Raw genomic sequence first — 25,476 nt, 5'->3', positions numbered from 1 at the left:
AATTATTAAAGAATCACAAAAATTGTTGAAGAATCATAAATAAAAACAATGCATTGTCATGCAATAATGAACACGACATTGTCTAAACATTGAGTTTATGAACACTATGCATTGCAGTGTTGCTTTGCAAACTGCGTTTATAGAGTCTGTGAATCAATTTATGGAGAAAAGTCTATTTTGGAAAATTTTGAGTTGTGACTAGGGTTTGGGGTCCGCCCGGGAATTGGCGTAAAATTATTGTCGGGATTCCCGGGAAATTTAAATTTTTTTCCCGGGAAAAACGGGAAATGGCTTGTTCCAAATATTAGTGGAGGTCTTAAACCCCATTAAGGATACAGTAGAAGCATTAAGCCTAAATGAAATAATTTTTCTGATAGGTGATGCTATAATGAACACTCTTTATGAACAGCTGGTACCTAAAAATTCTACAATTTCTCAAAAAATGGTTCATGCAATTAAATTAAACCTAAAAACTTCAACATTATAAGATAAATTGTAATATAAAAACACAATGTTAACAATTTATGAACAGAAAATGTATGAACGCCTATTTGACCACAATGTTCCCTCATCTGTTCGAAGCGATGATGATGAGGTTTCCGAAATACAAATGGAGCAAAATTTTAAAAACCAATTAGAGTATTCGATCAATATTGAAAACCCTAAACATTTAAAATCAAATGCTAAAAGTTTTAAGCGGGAATTAGATTTATTTCAAGCAAGTAGCAATCAGAGACAAAATTTTGATCGTCTTTATAATGCTTTACTAACGATAAAGCAACACCTGTTTAAAGTGAAAGAGTTTTCTCGACGAATGACTTATTGAATGCATTAGTTATTTTGATAAATCAATTTTTTAAAAAAATAGTTCTATGACGGACATATAACATTATTTCTTTGATATAATAGCGATATTCACAATGTAGAGTACTTTCTATAGCAAAGTAGCAGTTTAGCAGAAACGAACAAGTTCTTTACTCTTCTTAAACTATATCGTCCCCTTAATAAAACAATAGTGTATAATTTATTTGCCATTTCGAAATAATTGAGTTAAAAATGTTTGTGTTAGTAGACATCTGGAACAAAAGTAATATTTCAATTGATCTTTTGACCCACTTTGTGGAAGTAGAATTTCAATCCAAAAAGTTCATTTAAAAAATTATGGAAATCGGTCGGAAGATTTGAAAGTTTATTCATTACTAGCAAGCCAATATAATTTTAAAGAAGTTCCATTTGCCAAAATTAAAGTAATAAAATATAATAAATTCAATTTATTTTCTCCAGTCTATAAAACATCTATAAGTGAAAACGAATTTCCATCATCAAGTTTTAAAATACGAGCATATATGTATACCTCGTCATCAGATCCAGATATTTTATTCCGTAGTTAATCAGAACATGTCGTCTTTGCAATCAAATAAATAATCACAACTATCTCAAAAAATACATGTTTTTATTTTAAAATCAAAAATTGCATTCTTACGGAGACACCCTATATATAAAAATAACCGTTATAGATTGTATGCTGTAAAATTCACGAATATAGAACGAATTCGAAATGCCTATCTATCTATCTATCTATCTATCTATCTATCTATCTATCTATCTATCTATCTATCTATCTATCTATCTATCTATCTATCTATCTATCTATCTATCTATCTATCTATCTATCTATCTATCTATCTATCTATCTATCTATCTATCTATCTATCTATCTATCTATCTATCTATCTATCTATCTATCTATCTATCTATCTATCTATCTATCTATCTATCTATCTATCTATCTATCTATCTATCTATCTATCTATCTATCTATCTATCTATCTATCTATCTATCTATCTATCTATCTATCTATCTATCTATCTATCTATCTATCTATCTATCTATCTATCTATCTATCTATCTATCTATCTATCTATCTATCTATCTATCTATCTATCTATCTATCTATCTATCTATCTATCTATCTATCTATCTATCTATCTATCTATCTATCTATCTATCTATCTATCTATCTATCTATCTATCTATCTATCTATCTATCTATCTATCTATCTATCTATCTATCTATCTATCTATCTATCTATCTATCTATCTATCTATCTATCTATCTATCTATCTATCTATCTATCTATCTATCTATCTATCTATATAAAAATGGATGTTTGTATGTGGGTATGTATGTATGTGTGTATGTATGTTCCGAATGGACTCAAAAACGGCTCCACCGATTTTGATGAAATTTAGAGAATCTTCAGAATAGCCTGGTGGGTAACACTGTAAAGTCAGATTTTTGATTTTCGGTCTGTGGGCGGAGGGGCGTGGCATTATCAAATTTTTACATTATACCGCTAATACCATCTATATATATAAAAAACTTCTGGACCGATTTTGATGAAATTTTCAGGGAACCTTCAGAATAACCCAGTGGTTAACACTGTAAAGTCAGATTTTTGATATTCGGTCGGTGGGCGGAGTGGTGTGTAAAAATCTAATTTTTACATTATACCGTTAATGCCATTATATATAAAAACAGATGTGTGTATGTATGTTCCATATGGACTCAGAAACTGCTGGACCGATTTTGATAAAATTTTCACGGAATCTTCAGAAAAGGTAACACTGTAAAGTCATATACATAAATACTTTTTTTTTTATTTCCAACGTTCAAAGAATGACAATTTTCAATTTATTGCTTAACATCATTCTAAAAATTAATGATTTGGTATAAGCGAAAAAAGAAATACATTCCATTCTTTTATATTATCACGCGATGATAAACAATTTTGTTTACTCTTGCAAATTAGGTGCATGTATAAAAAATTTCCATATGAAATCTATTAAAAAAATAATATTTTGAATAACTCTCCGTATATCACTTTTAATAAAAAATAAAGGTTTTATTCAAATAAAATTTGTTTTCGAAAGGGCATCTATGTCTAGAGTCGCAGAAACGGGAAGAGAACGAGAATCACGGCTTCAGCAAATGCGTCGCAGTGCATCTTCATCGAGTGCTGCAGAAACACATCAACAGCATATAGTTATTCGCTCCTGAATGGCTCGATCAAGAGAAAGAATCGTTGAAAGTTGCCGGGATTTTATTACAAAAGTATGATGACTACAGGAATCACAAGGATGTACTGATTGGCGCAATGAACAAACATTACTTACATTGCAGCATTTTGAAGTTCACTAAGGAATTCTTTGGGAATGTGCTGTTCGAACGGTAAAGTTATTCTGCCATTGAGTCGTCTGAGCTGCTTCTAAGTTACATTCCCGGCGTCAATACTATTTCCAAACACTTCCTTCAAAATATCCAAAAGTACAACTCATGCTTTCAAGCGACGTCGGCTTCATGCCCACCTTTAATGCTCAAGGTCAAATGTACCACATAATTCGATCATTGCTCCCGCTTCCCAATGACGATACGAAGTTCCTTCGTATTTATTTCACTGGAAATGATGAGTGTACATTTGATACAATACCCTTCTGCCGAAACTTTCTCAAAACAATTGTCGGACATCGGAAATGAAAAAATTCCAATTGAACCCTCCACAAATGAGATTTCATTCCCGGACTTCTGCCAAATGCAAATGAAATTTCAAGACGTTGTCGACAAAGTATTCCCAAGTCTTACAACCAACTACAACAATTCGGATTGGCTGTGGGAACATGCAATTTTAGAACCAACAAATTATGATGTTAAGAAGCTCAATAAGCAAATACAATTGAAACTGCCTGGCGAAACAATAAAATACAAATAGATTGACACAGTAATGAACGAAGAACAAGAAGTCGATTATCCTACTGGATTTTTGAATTCATTGGAACCAGCCGGAATGCCACCACATGTAATAACATTGAAGGTTGGATCACCGACTTTGTCCGTCACTGTATATTAAAATCAAGATGCAATATAAAACAGATATTTTCTAAAGGCCAGCAACGGGGACCGGGTTCAGCTAGTATACATACATATATTTTTTTCCCAATACATTTTAACACAAATTTTGCAGATTTCGAGGAAAAAAGTCTCCCGATGCTGTTTTAGCGGAAATTTGTTGGTGGAGCAAGAACTTGCATTACGATGAAGAAGGAGAAGAAAACACAGGAAGTGAACTACAAAATTTGTCTACTTCAAATTCTGGTTCTACAGAGCATCCACCAGAGCAGAAAAGACCTCGAACTATATAATGTAGTTCATTTTTATATAAACTATGTAAAAAAAAATACAAATTAAATTTTAAAAATTAAATATTTATGAAAAATTTTTACTCAAAAAAGCTGAACTTTAAAGGCGCATAACTTTAAAATACGAGCTAACTTTTTAAAACCCTTTGGGGGTTTTGGTCTACTGATGTTCTACTATCACTTCCCGTTGGTCTCATTCGGGAAAGATTTAATGACCCGAAATTTGATGCACAGTGTTATCAAAGAACCATTTCTATTGAAAATGGTAAGAATCGATCATTGATATCTTTTAGCACCCATACAAATATATTCCCGGAATATGGCTTTATGATACATAATTGTATATAATAGAATAGTGCTATCTAGGGTTACCAGACGGCCTAGAATGCCCTGGATTGTCCAGTTTTTTGTGTCTTGTTCAGTTTCCAGCTAAAATACAATTTGTCCAGTTAAAAAGTAATACTAAAAAATAATTTACTAATTATATTTGATATCTATATGGGGGATTTCGTGTTAAGTGAACAAACTTTTAAAATCGATGTCTTCCGATCGGGATGAAATTTACACCAAGGTCAGACCTATTGGATAGTAATTCAAACACAATTTTCCAACAAGATCGGTCAAGAACTCTCTGAGAGGTGGTCAAAATTTGACATTTTGACCAAACATGTTATTTTTCTCATCCATGTAACTTATTTCCTACACACAAAAAAATAATCGAGGCTATATTAACTAAGCTTGCATAGGTAATTTCTTTTTATATGAGACTGAAAAACTAAGTTTTATTATCTATGTCAATAGGTAATTCAAACAATACACTTTACCTAAAAACTATGTTAATATAACTATAGGAATTAGTAACATCTTCGAATTTATTTTGTTTATTTAATTGTCAAATAATATATTTTTGGTAATAAATGGTATGTATGTATTTATTAAATTAAATTTAAAAAAATATACAAATTTCAATAAATTCTATTTTTAGCAATATACTGAAACAGAATGGCAGTGAGTGGTATTTCAAGAAACCTGAAAATGTGGAAAAAAGGTGAGAACATCAGTCCGATTATTAAAGTTAATATAAAATTCAATGTAAACGTATTATTTTTCAGAATGAACCGCAACTGAAAATACTAAGCTCATTGATTAAAAAAACATTTTGAAATAAATGCTAAAGATAAACGAGTAATTTTAAATGAATATAATATATTATATGTAAATAAATAAATTTTTTGTTACAATATTTACATAGTTAAATTATCAAAAATTATAGTATAAATTTACTTCGCTTTCATTGGTAAGTTTTACAAATTTATAAGGAATTTTAACAAAAAATTTTTGTTGATTTTTCGAACATTGAAATTATCTAAAATTTTTGTTATATTAACTAAGAAACTTTGTAAATGCCATTCTACCCTTGCGCTTAGTTAAATTTATACTATATTTTTAGGAAATACAACCTATGGAATTTTTTGTGTGTATGTGTTCCAAAAGGTTACGTCAGCTATTTCTTCAATCTTTCGAAAAAAAAATATTTAAAAAAAAATAAAAATCGTTTTTCCGAAATCAAATGAAAAATGAAAATAAGGTTTAGATATTTTCCTTGAAGTCCTATTTGGTCGCTTAGTGGGATGCGAGATCAATATCTATCAAAATAAATGTTTTGTAACTCAAAACATGAAATTTTTGACTTTTTTGCAAAATCAAAAACATTGTTGACTTTTTTTTTCAAAATGGGCCCATTTTTTATTTTTTTTTTTTTGCTCAAAAGAAAGCTTAGATATTTTCCTTGAAGACATATTTGGTTGCTTAGTGGGATGCGAGTTCGATATCTATCAAAATAAATGTTTTGTAACTCAAAACATGCAATTTTTGACTTTTTTTGCAAAATCAAATTTTTTTTCCAAAATGGGCCCTTTTTATATTTTTTTTTTGCTCAAAAGAAAGCATACGTCTATTCCTTTAAGACCTATTTGTTCGCTTAGTGGGATGCGAGTGGGATATATAGCAAAATAAATGTTTTGTAACTCAAGATATACAATTTATGATTTTTTTTGGAAAAATCGAACTTTTTCCAAAATGGGCACTTTTATTAAAATATTTTTTTGAGCAAAAGAAAGCTTAGGTATATTTCTCTAAGACCTTTCTGTCTTAAAACCTTTATCTTCTAAGCTTTGCTTTATTTCGAGTGGTTCAACATTACTGTCAATACCCTTTATTACAACTTGTATACCCTTGATTCCGTTCAGCTGATAAGTGTAAAAACTTTTCTTTTGAGTTTCAAAATCCTTTACAACCTTTCTATAATCTTTTTCACTATAGACCTGTATTTTAGTTTCATGAATCGTGCCTTTCTTGATTGGGATAACGTAAAAAGAGTTCTATCCTATTAATGAGATCAGGGTCTGAACCAGTGAATTTTAATTATTTTCTCTCAAGTAAATAGGATAAACGAGTAATTTTAAATGAATATAATATATTATATGTAAATAAATAAATTTTTTGTTACAATATTTACATAGTTAAATTATCAAAAATTATAGTATAAATTTACTTCGCTTTCATTGGTAAGTTTTACAAATTTATAAGGAATTTTAACAAAAAATTTTTGTTGATTTTTCGAACATTGAAATTATCTAAAATTTTTGTTATATTAACTAAGAAACTTTGTAAATGCCATTCTACCCTTGCGCTTAGTTAAATTTATACTATATTTTTAGGAAATACAACCTATGGAATTTTTTGTGTGTATGTGTTCCAAAAGGTTACGTCAGCTATTTCTTCAATCTTTCGAAAAAAAAATATTTAAAAAAAAATAAAAATCGTTTTTCCGAAATCAAATGAAAAATGAAAATAAGGTTTAGATATTTTCCTTGAAGTCCTATTTGGTCGCTTAGTGGGATGCGAGATCAATATCTATCAAAATAAATGTTTTGTAACTCAAAACATGAAATTTTTGACTTTTTTGCAAAATCAAAAACATTGTTGACTTTTTTTTTCAAAATGGGCCCATTTTTTATTTTTTTTTTTTTGCTCAAAAGAAAGCTTAGATATTTTCCTTGAAGACATATTTGGTTGCTTAGTGGGATGCGAGTTCGATATCTATCAAAATAAATGTTTTGTAACTCAAAACATGCAATTTTTGACTTTTTTTGCAAAATCAAATTTTTTTTCCAAAATGGGCCCTTTTTATATTTTTTTTTGCTCAAAAGAAAGCATACGTCTATTCCTTTAAGACCTATTTGTTCGCTTAGTGGGATGCGAGTGGGATATATAGCAAAATAAATGTTTTGTAACTCAAGATATACAATTTATGATTTTTTTTTGGAAAAATCGAACTTTTTTCCAAAATGGGCACTTTTATTAAAATATTTTTTTGAGCAAAAGAAAGCTTAGGTATATTTCTCTAAGACCTTTCTGTCTTAAAACCTTTATCTTCTAAGCTTTGCTTTATTTCGAGTGGTTCAACATTACTGTCAATACCCTTTATTACAACTTGTATACCCTTGATTCCGTTCAGCTGATAAGTGTAAAAACTTTTCTTTTGTGTTTCAAAATCCTTTACAACCTTTCTATAATCTTTTTCACTATAGACCTGTATTTTAGTTTCATGAATCGTGCCTTTCTTGATTGGGATAACGTAAAAAGAGTTCTATCCTATTAATGAGATCAGGGTCTGAACCAGTGAATTTTAATTATTTTCTCTCAAGTAAATAGGGGGTGGTTTTGTAGAGTTGATTTTATTTATTGATTTATCTGTTTCACATTCCAGAATAGAAAAACGATTTTCATTGTTTAGTCTATCAGGTGCACTATCCTTATATAATTCAGCCAAAGGTGCCGCTTTCGAAGACTTGGGACTTCGTGAACGTTTTAATACTGTAACATACCGGTCCATTCCAACCTGTATTTGGGATTTATTATCTTTATTTAATGGTTGACTAATATTGGGTATAGCGCCGCTTAATGTGTTAATTTTATTTGTAGTCGGTGTGGTGGATTTCGTTTCTGAAGCTGATATAGCTAGCATTCTTTCAGGCATAAATAAAATATTTGTATTTTCAGGTACCTCCATTAGTTGTTGTCAATGCGGGGGAACAAGAACGAGCACGGTTAACAGACTTGGCGGTAAAAAACAAACTGTCATCTATTCTTCTGTTTGTTTTGTTTATATTTTTTCATCTGCATTAACTGTAACGTATGCATTTCTGCCGTTTACACTTAACCTTCGCTCACTGTTTTAGTTAAAGAGACTCATTAAAGAGTAGTTGTAAATACTTTAATTAACACCCTTGATCTTTATTTAATAGTTAATGCACAAAAAAAGTTCAAACAAAATAAAGAATTTTAACTTATTTGTCTTTTAGTTCTTGTTTTGATTTTTTTATTTAATAATATTATTAAAATAAAAGCGTCCTTTCGCGTAAATAATAAACAGGTGCAATTTATATTTATTTTCCGATAGAATCATTAATATAACGAATTAACTCGGAGTAAAAATAAAACACGTCTAATTTCAATCACAGTTTGATGAACACTCTGCTAAAATAAAGTCAAAAATTGTATGTCTTGATTTACAAAATATTTATTTTGATAGATATCCCACTAGCAATGCGGGGGAACAAGAACGAGCACGGTTAACAGACTTGGCGGTAAAAAACAAACTGTCATCTATTCTTCTGTTTGTTTTGTTTATATTTTTTCATCTGCATTAACTGTAACGTATGCATTTCTGCCGTTTACACTTAACCTTCGCTCACTGTTTTAGTTAAAGAGACTCATTAAAGAGTAGTTGTAAATACTTTAATTAACACCCTTGATCTTTATTTAATAGTTAATGCACAAAAAAAGTTCAAACAAAATAAAGAATTTTAACTTATTTGTCTTTTAGTTCTTGTTTTGATTTTTTTATTTAATAATATTATTAAAATAAAAGCGTCCTTTCGCGTAAATAATAAACAGGTGCAATTTATATTTATTTTCCGATAGAATCATTAATATAACGAATTAACTCGGAGTAAAAATAAAACACGTCTAATTTCAATCACAGTTTGATGAACACTCTGCTAAAATAAAGTAAAAAATTGTATGTCTTGATTTACAAAATATTTATTTTGATAGATATCCCACTAGGCGACCTAAAATATCTTAAAGAAATGGACCTAAGCTTTCTTTTGAACAAAACTAAATTTTAAAAAAGGGCCCATTTTGAAAAAAAAAAAGTCAAAAATTGTATGTCTTAAGTTAAAAAATATTTATTTTGATATATATCCCACTTGCATCCCACTAAGCGACCAAAAGGGTCTTCAAGGAAAATATCTAAGCTTTTGTTTGAGCTAAAAAAAAAATAAAAAAGGGTTCATTTTGAAAAAAAAACCAACAAAGTTTTTGATTTTGCAAAAAAAGTCAAAAATTTTATGTTCTGAGTTACAAAACATTTATTTTTATAGATACCGAACTCGCATCCCACTAAGCGACCAAATAGGTCTTCAAGGAAAATATCTAAGCTTTATTGTAAGAAAAAAGGGACCCATTTAAGTTAACAAAGTTTTTGATTTTGCAAAAAAAGTCAAAAATTTCATGTTTTGAGTTAAAAAACATTTATTTTTTTTTCGAAAGATTGAAGAAAGAGCTATCTAAACTATTTGGGACACATTTTGCTAAGAACAATAGGTAATAAGTTACATGGAGAAGAAAAAACAACTGCTAGGCCAAAATGTGAAATTTCGACCCCCTCTAACCGCCTCTAATCTTGTTGAAAAATTGTGTCTGAATTACTATCCAATAGAACTAACCTTGGTGTTATCCCGATCGGAAGACATCGATTTCAAAAGTTGGTTCACTTGACATGAAATGCCCCATATATACATATATATATCATTTAAATAATAAAAGGTATTTACAAGTAATATCCGATTTAACTAATTTTGAACTTTTTTTAATCAGACAATAAATTAAAAGTAAATCATGTTAAAAGCTCTAATACCGAAAAGCTAATGTAATGAACGAAAACAAAAAATGTAAAACTATGAGAGATAACTTAGCATAACAAGCTAAATTCTCTAGTAAATAAAAGTTCAGCCAAATTATTCGATTAATCTATTTAAAAAAACTCACCTGTAGTGCCGTTTTTAGGCATTTTGAATTTTCGATAGTTTCTTCGACTGATTTCATATTGTCCACATTGTTTAAAATCTCAATAACTGATGATTTATTATTGTCTACAGCTTCTTGTTTCGTAATATAATTTACTGGTGACTTAAATTTGTTAATAATTTTTCCTTTTAACATATTAAGCGAATTTCCTAAAAAAATAAAATTATTTTAATAATCAATTGTAATATTGTACACTCACTATTAATAATATCCGACCGACTAAAAATCCAATTTCTGTGAAATTGTGAATAAAGTAAAAATGTACGCAAATATACCTAAAATATTAGAGTTTCGTGTTCAGTTTTAACCGAAACCGCGGTTTTTCAAGGCTTAAAACCGAAACCGACAATTATTCTTCGGTTTTTACTTTTAATATATTTTTAGTAGAAAAATTCAAAATTTGGAAATTAGAAATAAACTTTTTTATTCAATATCCCTAAAAACAAATCTGTAAATATCTTATGATTTCTTTAAATTAGCGGAGTTCACAATTAAGTGCGAATGGTCTAGCATCAAAAAATTTTACAGTAATCCAATAAATAAATATACACAAAAATCTTTACAATTTTGCATTTGCAATGATGCAAGACCATTGACACTTAATAGTGAACTCCGCTACTCTAATTGCTTCAGATGATGTAGCAGGCTACCATTCGCAGGCTATGCAAGGAAACCTGTTAATAAAGAATGACACAAACTCATTTAAAAATATTGATCACACGAGAATTCCCAGATAATTAAACCAAATTACTCTTTATTTATTTAATTTTAAAAAAATAATGCAACATTTGTGTAAAAAATATGTACTTAGTTATCTGATAAAAGTATGGAGTACTAGCTGACTCGGTGCGCTTCGCCACCCCAATTGGAAGAAAGAAATAGTACCATTAAGTCTCCCTTAGTGAATTAATACAAATTCAGTATATCATGTTTCTAGTTTCATGTTTATTGATTCATTGTAATGTGGATTCTAGCTCATTCGAAACGTATTAATAGAATAAAAAAGTACCATAAAGACCCACATTTTGTATTCCTAATCAGCATCATGATTCTGGATCCATGCTAAAGAAAGGTACCATTGAAGTCTCCTTTTGTGAATTTTAACTCATTCAGAATCATGTGTACCATTTTGAAGAACGAAGTTTGGTTGAGTTCTCCTTTTTTGGTATTATAATACGATTGAGTCCCCTATTCTTGATTATTTCTTTTCTGAAAAGCATATTAGCCAACTTTAATGTATATACGCTAATTTAATATAGTAACCCCTTGGTTATACCTGATAAATTTTTATCATGATAAACTTCAAAATGGTTGTCTAAATAAAAATATTTTATCAGGTATAGTCTCCATTAATTAGTATTATTGCTGCGTTATGATAAAATTGTTAGTGCTTTTGTTTAGACAACTTTGTTTTGACAACAAATGCCATTTATTGTTATGATGAATATTTGTCAAGTATAGACAGGGGTAAATAAATGTTCCTTTATCCTCTTGAACACCCGTCAAGTTTGAATTTTTAATTTGTATAGCATTTCCTACATTCTCAACTGATTTTGTTTCTATAACACTTAATATTTAACAAATTATCTCAAAACCGAAATAAAACCGAAACCGATGGGTTTTCAATTTTTTTAAAACCGAAACTGCGGTTTTGAAATTCTTCGGTTTTATGGAAACTCTATAAAATATGATATGCCATCCTCCTTAATTTCTTTAAATTAGATCAAAATTGGATAATGTTTTCCAAATTTAATTTAAATTTTTATTTTTTTAAATATGTCTACAAAAACTCGAAACTTAAAATAAAATGTGCGACCTTAAATGAAATAACCCCCCACGAAATAACACCCCAAAAATAAAATGAAATAACCCCCCAAAATTTGGGGCCTTATTTCATATGCAATAAAACCCCAGTTTTGAAAATGAAATAAGATCCCAACGAAATGAAATAATTCCCCAAACAGAAATGAAATAACACCCCATTATAGGGGTCTTATTTCATATGAAATAGAACCTCAATTTTTAAAATGAAATATGTCCCCAAACACAGTGAAGGTGATCAAAAACAATTGGGGGTTTCAAACGGTCTGCTATAAGGTCATATTTTCATAATGTCCGATAGTTTAAAAACATTTTTGTTGTTTTTCAAACAAAAAAGTTTTAATCTAATAACTATTTTTATTGTTTTATCATAAAATAACACTTTTTGTTTGAAGTACAACAACAATTTGTTTTTTTGAACTATCATAACATATTAGGACATTATGACAATATAACTTAATAGCAGACCGTTTGAATCCAACAAATGTGCTGAATTTTGTGTTGAAATCTCTTTTAAGACTTTTGGATGAAATAAAAACTATATCTATTTGAATACGAAATATATTTGGATTTAATGAGATTTGTTAAAATATTGATTTGTAAATATATTTTGAATTTGATTACAAAACATTACAGTAATTTACAAAACAATATTTCAACTTAACTTGTTTTAAGTTAAACCTTATAGCTCTTACTAAAAAAGTTAGAGCAGACTAAATATACAAATTTCCTATGAAAAAGTAGACCTTTTTTAAAATTAAAATCTTTTTATTTTTATTTATTTAAATATGAGAAAATATATTGAATTTCTTTCTCGGAAAGTATTTGAAAACACCATTATAAATTTAAAAAAAAAATATTTTTCAACGCCCTAACATACAACTTAAGTTTCACAAATTTTACGGAAAAAAGATCTTATTAAGCTCATTGCAAAGGTATCGCCTCATAATATTCCTGCAAGATCTTCGCATTCGTCCTTAATTATATTAAGAGCCTTTAACTCATAACACAATTCTTCTTCGTTCTTGTGGTTGTGCTCAACATAATTTCTGGCAAGTAAGCAGTTGCCAGCTTTTAGCACACTTACTCTTGTCTTGCAAGTTTTATTCCTGTATTTACTTGTACTATTGAATACCAACTTTTTGACATTCTGAACTAAAAAAGTCATTCTGAACCCAGTTTCAATTTCAAAATTAAAATTTATTCTTTACAACTTTTTTTGCAATGCGAAATTATCACGATCTTAACTCTGCGAAATTATCACTTCAATTGATATCACAATTTTTTTTGTGAATGGTAAATACAAGTTGTTAATATATCGGTACATAATTTACAGATATTTCGTTTTCTTTATAAATTAAAAAATGAAATTATCCCCCAAAATTTATATTGGGGACTTATTTCATATTGATTTTTTGGGGTATTATTTCATATGAAATAATCCCCCAATTAAATAAATGAAATAATACCCAAAAAAATAAAATAACAGCCCAAAAATCGTCGTTGTTGCTCTCTGTACTAATTTTTGGGGGGTTATTTCATTTTATTTTTGTGGCATTATTTCATAGGGGGTTATTTCATGCCGCCGAGAACAGGATCATGGGAACACCAAAACTAAAAAAATCCAATTTAAGAACCACATATGTACTTACCATCAATTTTTGCTTTATTGTATGCAAATGGGCTGTTCGATAAATTTTTCAGTATCTTATTAAAAATATCGCCAGTACATCGTGTAATTTCTTTACCATGCTGAAGATATTTAATGATAGCAGCATTAATACGGTAAAAAACTTCTAAAGCTTCAACAGAAAGAGTAGTGGGATTGCTGTGGTTTATTTTTATAGGATAAGTTGCACTATTTTCATATAGATAGTTGGCCGCCTAAATTACATAATTCATTAATATCAGTATTACTACATATGTATTTAATATCCAAATATTTACCATTAAATAATAATTTAAATATACTTTTGGCTCCTCCTTCCTTTTTTCAGATATTTTACCAAGCATATATTGACATAACCATTTCTCGTCATTTGCGTCAGCATTATCTTCACTATTACCAGACGATGTTGAACTTTGTAGCGAATTGGCAAATGAAAAACAATTGTACGCAATTGTTAACATTTTATTTTTTCTTTCATTAATGATGGCAAATCTAAAATAATACAAAAATTGTGACATAAAATAAAAAATATCTACATATACATATATTAACAAAAAAATAAAATAAACTGGGATCGACATTATCTACATTAGAGTGGGTCAATTTGTAAAAGCGGTTGCCAAAATCGTAATCTACTACGAATTCTAAGAAGGTTTGCACAAGAAACCATGGGTCTAAAATCAAAATCGAGCTTCCCATTTTTAATGCGAAACTTTTCCTTTCGAATTTTATATTTTTGTTTAAATATAGAGTAAGTTCGGGTAATATGGAATAAGCGGGTAATGTGGTATAGCTACTTTTCTCTAAAACTAAGAGCATAGGAGTAACGGTACCAAGCTTAAGAGTTTTATGATCTCAGAAAATTAACATTGGGTGAGTGTACTTCATTTTTGCAGGTCATGAAAATAGTCAGTTGTAAAAAATCAGCGTGACTTGTGGTAGACTTTTTTTGCGATCTGTTAAAAATTAATTTTTTTCTAAAATCACGTGTTTTAAACTTCATTAATTTAATTTTAAAGTCAAATGGGAATATTTAGCAACAATAATGCATATTTAGTGTAAATGTTTAATTTTATAATAATTTCAATTAACCACTTGGTCGGCTAATGTGGTATAGCTAAAGAATTTCAAACAAATAATATGCCAAAGAAAGGCGAAGTAAGAAAATGGGTAGCGGAAGATTTGAAGAAAGCTATCTGAGCTATTAGAAACAACGAGATGGACATTATTTTCGCATCAGTCATTCAATGTCTCCTACGAAGCGAAGAATATATTGAGGAGCTTCTGGTAAGCTTAGTCAGCCACCAACTTTAACAGCATCCATTGAAGATGATTTAGTTTAGTATACAATATTAACAGAACATGGTATACCACATTACCCGTCAATTGTTTCAATGGCTTGTTTATTGGTTTTTTTTTCTGTTTTTCCCAAATTTCTCTGAAACTTGAACATAAACTTTACTTTCATGGATGTAAACCTAACACTTGTAGTAGAACACCAGCTGAGAACTGTTCCAATTGAATTAAGATTCTAAAAATTATAGTCAAATATAAAATAGGTATACCACATTAAACGAACTTACTCTACTAACTCGGTTTTAGGTACTCGCACAACCACGATATGAGATTTTTTAACCATCATTGGGTGAAGTTTATTGTTTATATTCTCCATTTGCAAAGATTCATCTTTTCTGTCTTTCTTTCCTTTCGAACAAGCCCAAACATAGTCAAGTTTCTTAAAAGGCTCAATAAAATGTTTGCATATTTAAACAAATCTCTTCAAGTCGTATGCAACACTATAATCGTCATGTCCAAGCTAGACCTTTATATTGTTATATGTATTAAATAATTTATATGATTTTCAAGGATTTTTATCGAAAAGTTTGTTGTTTTGAAAGTAAACCAAATAAGTATTTGAACATTACATTATTTTAGAAATGGATTGTTAAATCTATTTACAATATTTTGTTTGCAGGTCTGGCAGGAACCTGAAGCCTTGCTTATCTTATCTTGCTCTACACAATATACTCTCTATATAATCTTTAAATTTATACTCTTCAGATATCAGAAGGTATCCACCTCGTCAATAATATGTCTCGAAAGATGGAATGAGGTGCTGCATGATAAGTTTATGCGCATTGACATGGTTTTTTTAATGTTAATTGTTAATGTCTGAAACACAAGGTATTGGTTTGCCCATCTCTGTCCTGTTGGGGGATGATGTTGCCATCAACAATTTGAATAGAATGCCAACTATAAAGCGCTGATATGATATATATTTAGCTTTAAGTTAATTTTTCGTTAAGTCTAACTTTATATTATAGTTTTGCGAGCCAATCGTTGCTTGGCCTTTGTAAAGTAATCATTAATTTTCATAAACTTTTTGAATTTGTATCGAGCCCTTTGAATTTGGATTTTATAATAAAACAAATTTTGTACAACTTCACTAGTGGAAAAAACATTAATAAAACACAATATTAAAACAACCCCTTTCTTTTTATTTAAATAAACCAAGTTGATTGGAAACTTGGTGGAGACATTTGCAGGTCCCACAAAACTCGTACACACAATTGGTGGATTAACAGTTCATTTATAAGTCAGCTTTAGCAGAACGGGAAGAAAAGGCTTTTAGCTTTGACTGCATGCTATAGGATCAGTGGGATAGAAGACATACGTCATCTGCATAATCGATGTCATATAACTACAATATGATTTGAATTTACAAAAAATCAAACAAGAGAAATATTTAAAACTCTTATTTTGGATAATAATATTTTGGAATTACACTATCGTATTGTGTACCAATGTATTAAATGTACGTTTAACGTCTACGAACACTAATTAATCGACAATAAACCGACTCACTGTGGGTTGCATTAAATCCAAAGTAACGCTTAATAATGTCATATTTTTTTTTAAGATAAAGAAAAAAATAGTAAAAATATTTAATATAAAATTTTTGAAGATATAGGTAATAAGGGCATGTGGCCTTATTACACATTGTGTTGAGAAATAAGACCATATGACTTTATTACCACCGAGGGAGTGAAATAATGTCATATTCAATTATTGGTCAAAGAGGAAATAAAGCCATATCAGTGTAAAATAGCTTGTTATAATTACATACATATGTATAGTTATTTTCTGGTGACAGGCGACAAAAAAAAATGTTATAATCATTTGCAGGAAAGGCTTCATTTAGCGAAGCCGCCTGCCTCGTTCCATGTAGGAGAAAGCCCCTAAGAGAGGCCACAGGCCACCAATAAAAAAACCTTTTACTGCGAATTATAAATTGTATTGGAATTTAAAATTATGTTCGTAATTAAATTATAACTATAACAACATTTTACACTGTACAACACCAAAAAAAATTACAAGGTCCGACCAATAAATTTTGATAGAGGAGACAAAAAAAAGACACGTGTATCGGCGTTTTGAAAGTTTACATCTTTTATTTGAGGGGAGGGGTTGAAGTTTCCCAACTCTGGCACATTCTTATTGTTAATCGGCATAAGAAACCATGTGATCCTTACATTTTAGGTATAAAATGTGTTCAGCAAATTTATGTAAAATGTTACGGGAACATTTTTGTAGAATCCTCAAGGCATGGATCTTTTTTGTCCTTCTTTTAAAAAAGAGCAAAAAACACCATTAAAACAGGGTTAAAATGTTGCGCAAAAATATTATACGTTAAATTTTACTATAAGTCCCAAAATACGCCAAAACTGAAAATTCAACCAGAAAGTCAGAAATAAGACAAATTAAAAGAGAGCTTCGCATTTATTAAGAATTTTATTTGAAAGCACCCCAAAAATTTAGCATGAAAAAAATAGATAAAATTTAACTAAAAATCACTAATATCACTATTATTTTACCTTCGATAGCAAATTTGGATAGGAAGTATTCGTTAATTAAATTGTTTAGCTCTAGGCAATTCCACTCCATCAGCATACAATGTCCAGCTTATTTCAGCGATAAGCGAATGAATGTTTTTGAATTTATAGCGCTCTTCAATGGGTGCGCATGTTTGATGAAATTTTTGACCAAAATTCAACAAAAATTTATTTTTTAAATTCCCATATGGATTAGTTTGAGAACCAGTTGTCAACAGAATCTGATGAGCATGGTGAACAATTTCATCAGACACACACTAGACATGCCCTTAAAAAATAGATTTTCTTTGGATGGGTCTTATTTTGTTCGTTAGTAGCTAAAACTAACTAATGCAAAATTTAAGTGAAATCGGATAACTAGAAATCGATTGAATGTTGTAAAATTGCGTAAATAATGGTACTTTTTCCGATATCTTAAAAAAATTCCCTATTTAAATACTGTTTTTTAAACATTTTCAATAAACCTAAGCTTCTAGAGAAAATTATCTTTCTAACAAGGTATAAAGTATGAACAGCTTCTAGAGAAAATTATCTTTCTAACAAGGTATAAAGTATGAACATCGAGTTAAAAATTAACAAGCTATTAGCATTTCCCTACGTCATATATTCAAGAAAAACGACATTTTTGTATTATTTGCTCACTGTTTTGCATGCAAAAGTTATGTAAACAACTATGTCAACAATAGAAATGCGAGTAAATATGAGTAAACTAGCACTTTTTGCTCAATATTTGGTCAGATAAAACTCGTATAACTTTGTTATTTTTCATTCGAAATTATTGTTTTATACCTTGTTAGCTTATATTTATTGCAAATGTTTAAAAAACAGTATTCAAATATGGAATTTTTTTAAGATATCGGAAGAAAATCGGGAAAGAATTGGATCCGTTATTAGCAAAAAACCAGACCATGGTAGGTAAAAAAAATAAAATTTTACTTTTCAAATGCGAATAACTCGTAAACTAAAAGAGATAAATATATATACAAATTTGGCATCATTTTTAATTTTTGATATACCCGAGGTGCCCCACTTTGGGGCATTGTGGCTCGGCCCCCCTTGTTAAAATTTTATTAAAATCGGGCAATTCGTTTAGAAGTTACAGATTTATTTCCACTTTTTTTTCAGATCCCCCACTGTGCAACGTCTCCAAATTATTCAACTGTATTATAAGAACTTGATATTTTAAGTGTTTTATTTAAAATTAAAAAAAACTCTAAATAAATCACCCTACATTTATTTATTTGGATAAAAAATTAAACCTGTAATGAACATAATTATATAAAATGTACTTACGTTTCCACATTTTTTGAATTACACTTAAGATAACGAGAGAAGCATGAATGAATTGTATAACTGAACGATCCATATTCAATCCATAAAAGTGTTTGAAATCTGTTTAAATTAATACAACATTCGAAGCAACGTAAAACTTCTTCACACTCTTCCCAGATGTTTTCCATGCTACAAGTAAAATAACAATAGGAATAAAATTGTTAGATTAAAAATAAACAAATATGTGTTAATAAATACGATTTTACACTACATATCTAATCGATTAAGACGATATCAATTAAGGACTGAGATCGAAAAATTTTTAACATACATATCTATATATATTTTTATTTATTTATTTATTTAAGTCAATGGATTAAATCCTTACAGACTATTATGAAAATATATAGTATATAATTACAATGAATTTACAAAAAGTACAACAAATAATTAATCATTTAAAAAACGAATAATGTTATATTTAATTACACTTGTTTTAAGAGAAAAATCAATTAGATGATAAAGATTATTGAATTCGCAGTATAATCTCCTTATTGCATCAGCTTGGGCGTAGTTAGTTCTAACGTTTTTGACATACAGTGGCTTGAAATGACGTGACAATCGTTGAGGGACGTTGAAAGTAACATTATTTACAAGGAATTCGGAGCAGAATTCACCATTAATTACATTGATCATAAATGTTACATTAAGCATAGTTCTTCTACTGTGTAATGTAGGCAATTTTATTAACTTAAGTCTATCAATGTATGATGGAAGGTTTATTTCAGGATTCCAAGAATTGTTTTTGTACAGATTCTATTCGCTGAATATGAATGTTGTAATAAGGATCCCAGATAACAGAGCCATATTCCAATATAGGTCTTACTGTTTTGTGATGTAGGGGTCGCTAAATTCCTTAGCCCAACGTTTTATAAATGCAAGTACACCTCTGGCATTATTTATTGTCATAGTAATATGCGAAACAAAGTTTAATTTATGGTCTAGTAAAATTCCAAGATCAAGAAAATTTTCAACAGAATCAAGCTGATAATTGCCCAAAGTATAGTTGGCGGGAATATAATTACTTCTAGAAAAGCGCATAAGTTTACATTTTTTTAAGTTTAATTCCATTAGGTTTTGACTGCACCAAAAAAAGAAATTGTTGAGATCAGATTGGAGATAAAAATGATCCACATATTGAGAGAAGCTCAAAAAGATTTTGACATCATCCGCATACATTAGAATGTTGCAAAAATTTAAAACATCCGGAAGGTCATTGATGAACAGGGAGAAGAGAATAGGACCAAGGTGGCTCCCTTGAGGTACACCAGAAGTAACCAAAATATTTTTGGAGTATTTATTATTGAATTTAACACATTGAGTTCTATCCAAAAGATACGATTTTATCCAGTTTAGGCTGCGAGATGTTAAACCCAGAAGGTCCAGCTTAATAAAAAGAAGGTTGTGATTTACTTTATCAAAAGCTTTACTAAAATCGGTATATACGGCATCAGTTTGTTTTCTTTGGACAAAGCCTTGGTTTACATGTGTTGTAAGATGAAGGGCGTTCGTTGTAGTAGAACAACCTTTCCGAAATCCGTGTTGACACGATGACAGTATAGATGATGATTGATGGTACATGTAATCAGTGATAAAATTCTCAAAAATCTTAGGAATTGCACTGAGTTTAGCAATGCCTCTATAATTGGAGATATCAGATTTATTACCGGATTTAAATAACGGAATAATGTAAGAAGACTTCAAAATTTTAGGAAAATAGCCATATTTAATGGATGTGTTGAACAACATTATTAATGGTTTTACCAACGATTGAGCACAATAATGTAAGATGCAGCTTGGAACACCATCAGGACCATAATTATACGAAATTTTTAGTTTATTTAAACTTTCCAATAAATCAACAGAGTCAATATACGGGAACGCTATATCACGGTTAGTGTATAATGAGTAGGGGTAACTATCAGAGACATATTGTGCATCCGAATATGTACTAGCAAAAAAATCAGCAAACATATTACATACGTTAACGTCATCGGAAGATTCACAATTGTTGAATTTCATTACAGAAGGATATCCATTTGTCTTTCTTTTAGAGTTGACAAAGTTGTAAAACGCTTTAGAGTTAAGTTTAAAATCATTTTTCATTTTAAGTAAATATTTATTATAAAGGAAATTGTTGAGAGTATTGTATTCAGCACGAGAAACTGAGTATTTACCATAATCTACGAGAGAGCCAGATTTTTTAAATTTTTTATAATATTTATTCTTTAAATTCTTTAGTTTAGTTAAATGTTTAGAATTCCAAGGAGGACCAGTGTGTTGGTAAAAACTGTGTTTTGGAGTGCATTCATCCATGAAAGAATATATTTTATTGTAAAAAATGTCAGCCATGTCATCCAAAGTTGAATTGTTTAAGTATGGGACACACAGTAAATCATTCCAATTGGTATTAGATATTAACTCATTTAATTTAACGTAATTTGTTTGTTTAAAATTATAAACTTTCTCGTGGTTTATTTGAGTTGCGGATTTATGTGCAAGAGGCAATGTAAAAACAAGTTCGAATGTGTGGTGAAATCTATCTTCCGGTAAAGTAACAGGATCTGAGCGAGAAATTACACAATTGCATGTATCGTTTACAAATAACAAATCTAATAATTTTCCAAATTCATTAAAAACGTTATTTAGTTGATAAAGGCAGATATCGAATATATTATTCAAAAAATCATCGTCAAAGTTTTTAGATTTTGTTGGAATTAAGTTAGGAGCATCAGGTAACTTTGTCCATGAAATAGAGGGCAGATTGAAATCACCAAAAACAAAAAAAGCATCATCTGTTTCAACAAGATCAGCAATCATTTTTATGGCATTTACATGTTGTTGATATACTAGTTCATTAGAATTAGGAGGTATGTATGAACAGGTGAGGTAGATTTTTTTATTTTTCAGTTTTATCATTACACTAATGAATTCAATATTTTCTGAAGAGCAGGACGAAATTGATTCAGAGGCAAAATGGCATGAAACTGCAATTAAAACACCACCGCCGTTTCGATCATTTCTATTATATCTGTAGATCTGATATTTATTGCAGAGAAGTTCAGAATTGAATACGTTGTCTTTCAGCCATGTTTCAGTAAAAACAATAACATCATAAGTAAAATCATAACTATTTATAAGAAGGTTTGACATTTTAGTGTTTAAGCCTCGAACATTCTGATAAATAAAGGTTAATCGATCAATAAGTTCACAATTCAGTTTTTTGAAATGTTGGAGTTTGAATTATCATTTAATCGGTGACCAGACGGAAGTACAGCAATGTTATGTTTTCTTGGATTATCTTTAAATTCATATTCACGTACCAAAGTATTTGCAGGCCAGAAATTAGGATTTACTGTTTGTTCATAAAGATCGTGGGGAACATTGAGTTTGAAAGATGTAATCCTCCTAGGTTGTGCATACGAAAATTTATATGTGGTAAAGTCAGCTTCAAAATTCAATTTTGATTTTATGTAAAAGTTTATTTGTTCAACAGTACCCAGTATGCAACATTTCGAGTCAGTTCTTTTTATCGAACTTATTTCGAATTAAAATCGAAAATATGAATTTATTATGATGCTCTATCCAATCTACATTTTTTAGACTATCGTATTTTAATATTTTATAGAAATGGCGAATAATGTTCGAGTTTTTTCTTAATGTCAAATTTTATTTTTTCACAAATTGACAAATTCATATACATACATATTATTCTTTTGTCAATTTGTGAGAAAATAAAATTTTATTTCTTAGCCTATCAATAACATATTCATAAAAATATAGTTTAACACGAAAAATGGATCGAAGACGTCTTAAAAGAAAAGCGCAGGCTATTATTGATGTTGTTTTTGACAATTCGAATCTTCAAAATCAGAAAACATCAGAAATATGTGCAGAGCTTATTGCATTTGAAAACGAAAACACATATAACGCAACATTATTGGATAATAATAAAGGTATTGAATATGCATTATTTCAAGAAGAAATTGCTCGATGGTATAAAGTATACGAAATTGTTCATATATTTAATCGAAATCGATTCATTTTAGAACATTTTTAATACCGAAAAAGGTATATTATATCGATAAAAATTAGAATCAGAATAATAAACGATTTTCGACTCTTTATCGCTCTGCACTCTACTTAGGAGAACACGCACATTCTCGACATTATATCGAAGTCGATATCGATAAAATTTTACGAAAAAATGATTCATTTTCGATATAACTTCGAATCATTTTGCATACTGGGTAGTATCAGATGCGAAACGGGATATAAAAATTGATTTATTAGGCGGAATAATTTTTAAGCCAGTATTTGAAATTTGATTTGTAGCAGCATTTGAAGTACCAGCAATATTATCATAATTAACAAATGTAGCGGTAGTTTGCATATGTGAATATTCTGAATCCGATATAGTATTCAACATTGTAGCATAGTTATCGGGGTTACTCGTTGATGTACTTGGTGTAATTGAATCGGAATCAACAACATTGGAAACAGAAGCACCAGGACTTTGAGAAGCGTTTGTTTTATTTTTGGTTCTTGATATAAAAATGAAATGGTCCATGTATGTAATGGCATCACGTGAGAACGACAGGCGCGATTTGGCTGATTTTTTTTATTCGATTCGAAATTTTCAGGAGATGTTTTGTAAAGAAAAAAATTTGGAAATTTTAATTTTTAATATATTGCATTCTTTTCACTTCTCACTTTTCTTAATAAGTAAGAGACAATTTTGGAGAAACTTGAAGAACTACATTAGTAAATAGCTACCGTGCAGTCTTCGACTATCACTCAACAAGTATAGTCAAATTCTTTTCCTTTCGCGCATCGCGTAAAACAAATAAAAGTTTAAACGTAGTGCAGTGCAATTCCTACTTAAACAAAAAAAGAAAACAAACAAATTTACATTTTAATCTTCTTTGATTACCTACATAACGTGCATTGGTTGATCAATTGTTGTTACTATGCCCCCTGGGCCCCCCCCTTATAGGGGATAACCGGTTTGCTATATTAGCTGACCGAAGTCCCCAAAGTAAACGTAAAAAAAGAAATAGAAACGAATCTACAATTGACTTCCCTTCTCTTCCTACTCAAAAGCCCTCAAACCCAAAATATGTTGTTGTTAGTGCAGTCGACGAAAAAAAACCTCTTGCTAAGTATTCTTGCTTTGCAGTTTACAGAGCTCTTCAACTCATTAGCAAAGAAGTAATTTCTATTTCTCAATTAAGAGACGGTAATTTACTTCTTCTGGTTAAAGATTACTCAACTGGCAAAAAGTTTACTGATGCAAAAAAATTTTTTGGTTTATGTGATATTACATGTAAATTTCATGAACAACTCAATTTTACAAAAGGAACTATTTATGCACCTTTTTTATCAGATGTTCCCAATTCAGAAATTGTTGACGAATTAAAATCCCAAAGTGTTGTAGATGTCTACAAATTTGAAAGGTCAATTGAAGGAAAAAAATCACCAACCGGAGTTATTTTATTAACTTTCGATTTATACAATCCTCCACAATCTCTTGACATCTCATGGTATAAAGTTAAAGTACGTGAGTATTTTCCCAATCCTATGAGGTGCAAGAATTGTCAATTGTTAGGACACACTGCTAAACGATGTAAATGGTCACCTTCATGTGTTAATTGTAATCTCCCCCCTCATTCCAACACAGAATGTACACGAACATATTGTGCAAATTGTGCAGAAGATCACCCCGCATCCTCCAACAAATGCAAGAAATTTACTCAGCAAAAAGAAATTTTGAAAATAAAAACAAAGAGAAAATGCTCTATGCGTGAGGCAATTAATATTCATAACGAACAAAACAAAAATACAACCTCTTCCTCCTCTTACTCCACAATTGTAACAACCAAACAAAATATTGATTCTAATTACACAACAACAAACAACAATACAACACTTCCACTCAATAAAACAACAATATTAACACCAAACAGCTACATTTTAGAAACAAAAGTAATTAAAGATAATGTATCTTCCATTCTCTCAAACACAACAAAAAACCTTACATCAGATTTAAATAAAATTAAAGAAAAATCTACAGACAATTTACTTTTAAAACCTCGCTCCCAAACAAACTCAAATCAAAAATACAGCAACAATGAAAAACAACAACCAATTCACTCATATTCACCCACATTGTGTGGCTCTTTGAGTGCCAATAATACTCTTAATATCTCCCCCATTAAATCAGTATGTTTATCAGAACCCAGTTCTGATACTGAAACTACACTGAAAGAAATAGAATTTATGTCAACCAGTGACGAAATTTCAGAATAAAACTTTAATTGCATTAAATAAATTAGTAAGTACATTATATTTTTCTTTTTCACATTTAAATGGTCCTAAATATTCTTCAGTGGAATATTCGGGGATAT

The 25,476-nt window shown here is 29.7% G+C and overlaps 1 protein-coding gene across 1 annotated transcript in view; it reads right to left on the bottom strand.

Moving 5' to 3' along the window:
- LOC135950621 (calcineurin-binding protein cabin-1-like) overlaps positions 1-25,476 on the bottom strand; it is a 355,739-nt gene that overhangs the window by 26,486 nt on the left and 303,777 nt on the right. The window contains exons 14-17 of the mRNA XM_065500153.1: positions 19,031-19,198; positions 14,123-14,336; positions 13,828-14,059; positions 10,316-10,503 (exon numbers count right to left, since the gene is read on the bottom strand). Of these exons, the coding sequence (XP_065356225.1) occupies positions 10,316-10,503; positions 13,828-14,059; positions 14,123-14,336; positions 19,031-19,198 (802 nt within the window). The remainder of the gene's footprint in view (positions 1-10,315; positions 10,504-13,827; positions 14,060-14,122; positions 14,337-19,030; positions 19,199-25,476) is intronic.

This window comes from Calliphora vicina, chromosome 2 (assembly GCF_958450345.1).
Source record: "Calliphora vicina chromosome 2, idCalVici1.1, whole genome shotgun sequence".
Classification (NCBI taxonomy): domain Eukaryota; kingdom Metazoa; phylum Arthropoda; class Insecta; order Diptera; family Calliphoridae; genus Calliphora; species Calliphora vicina.
Note: the sequence above shows the minus strand (reverse complement) of the source record. Positions and strands in the feature narration are given on the sequence as shown.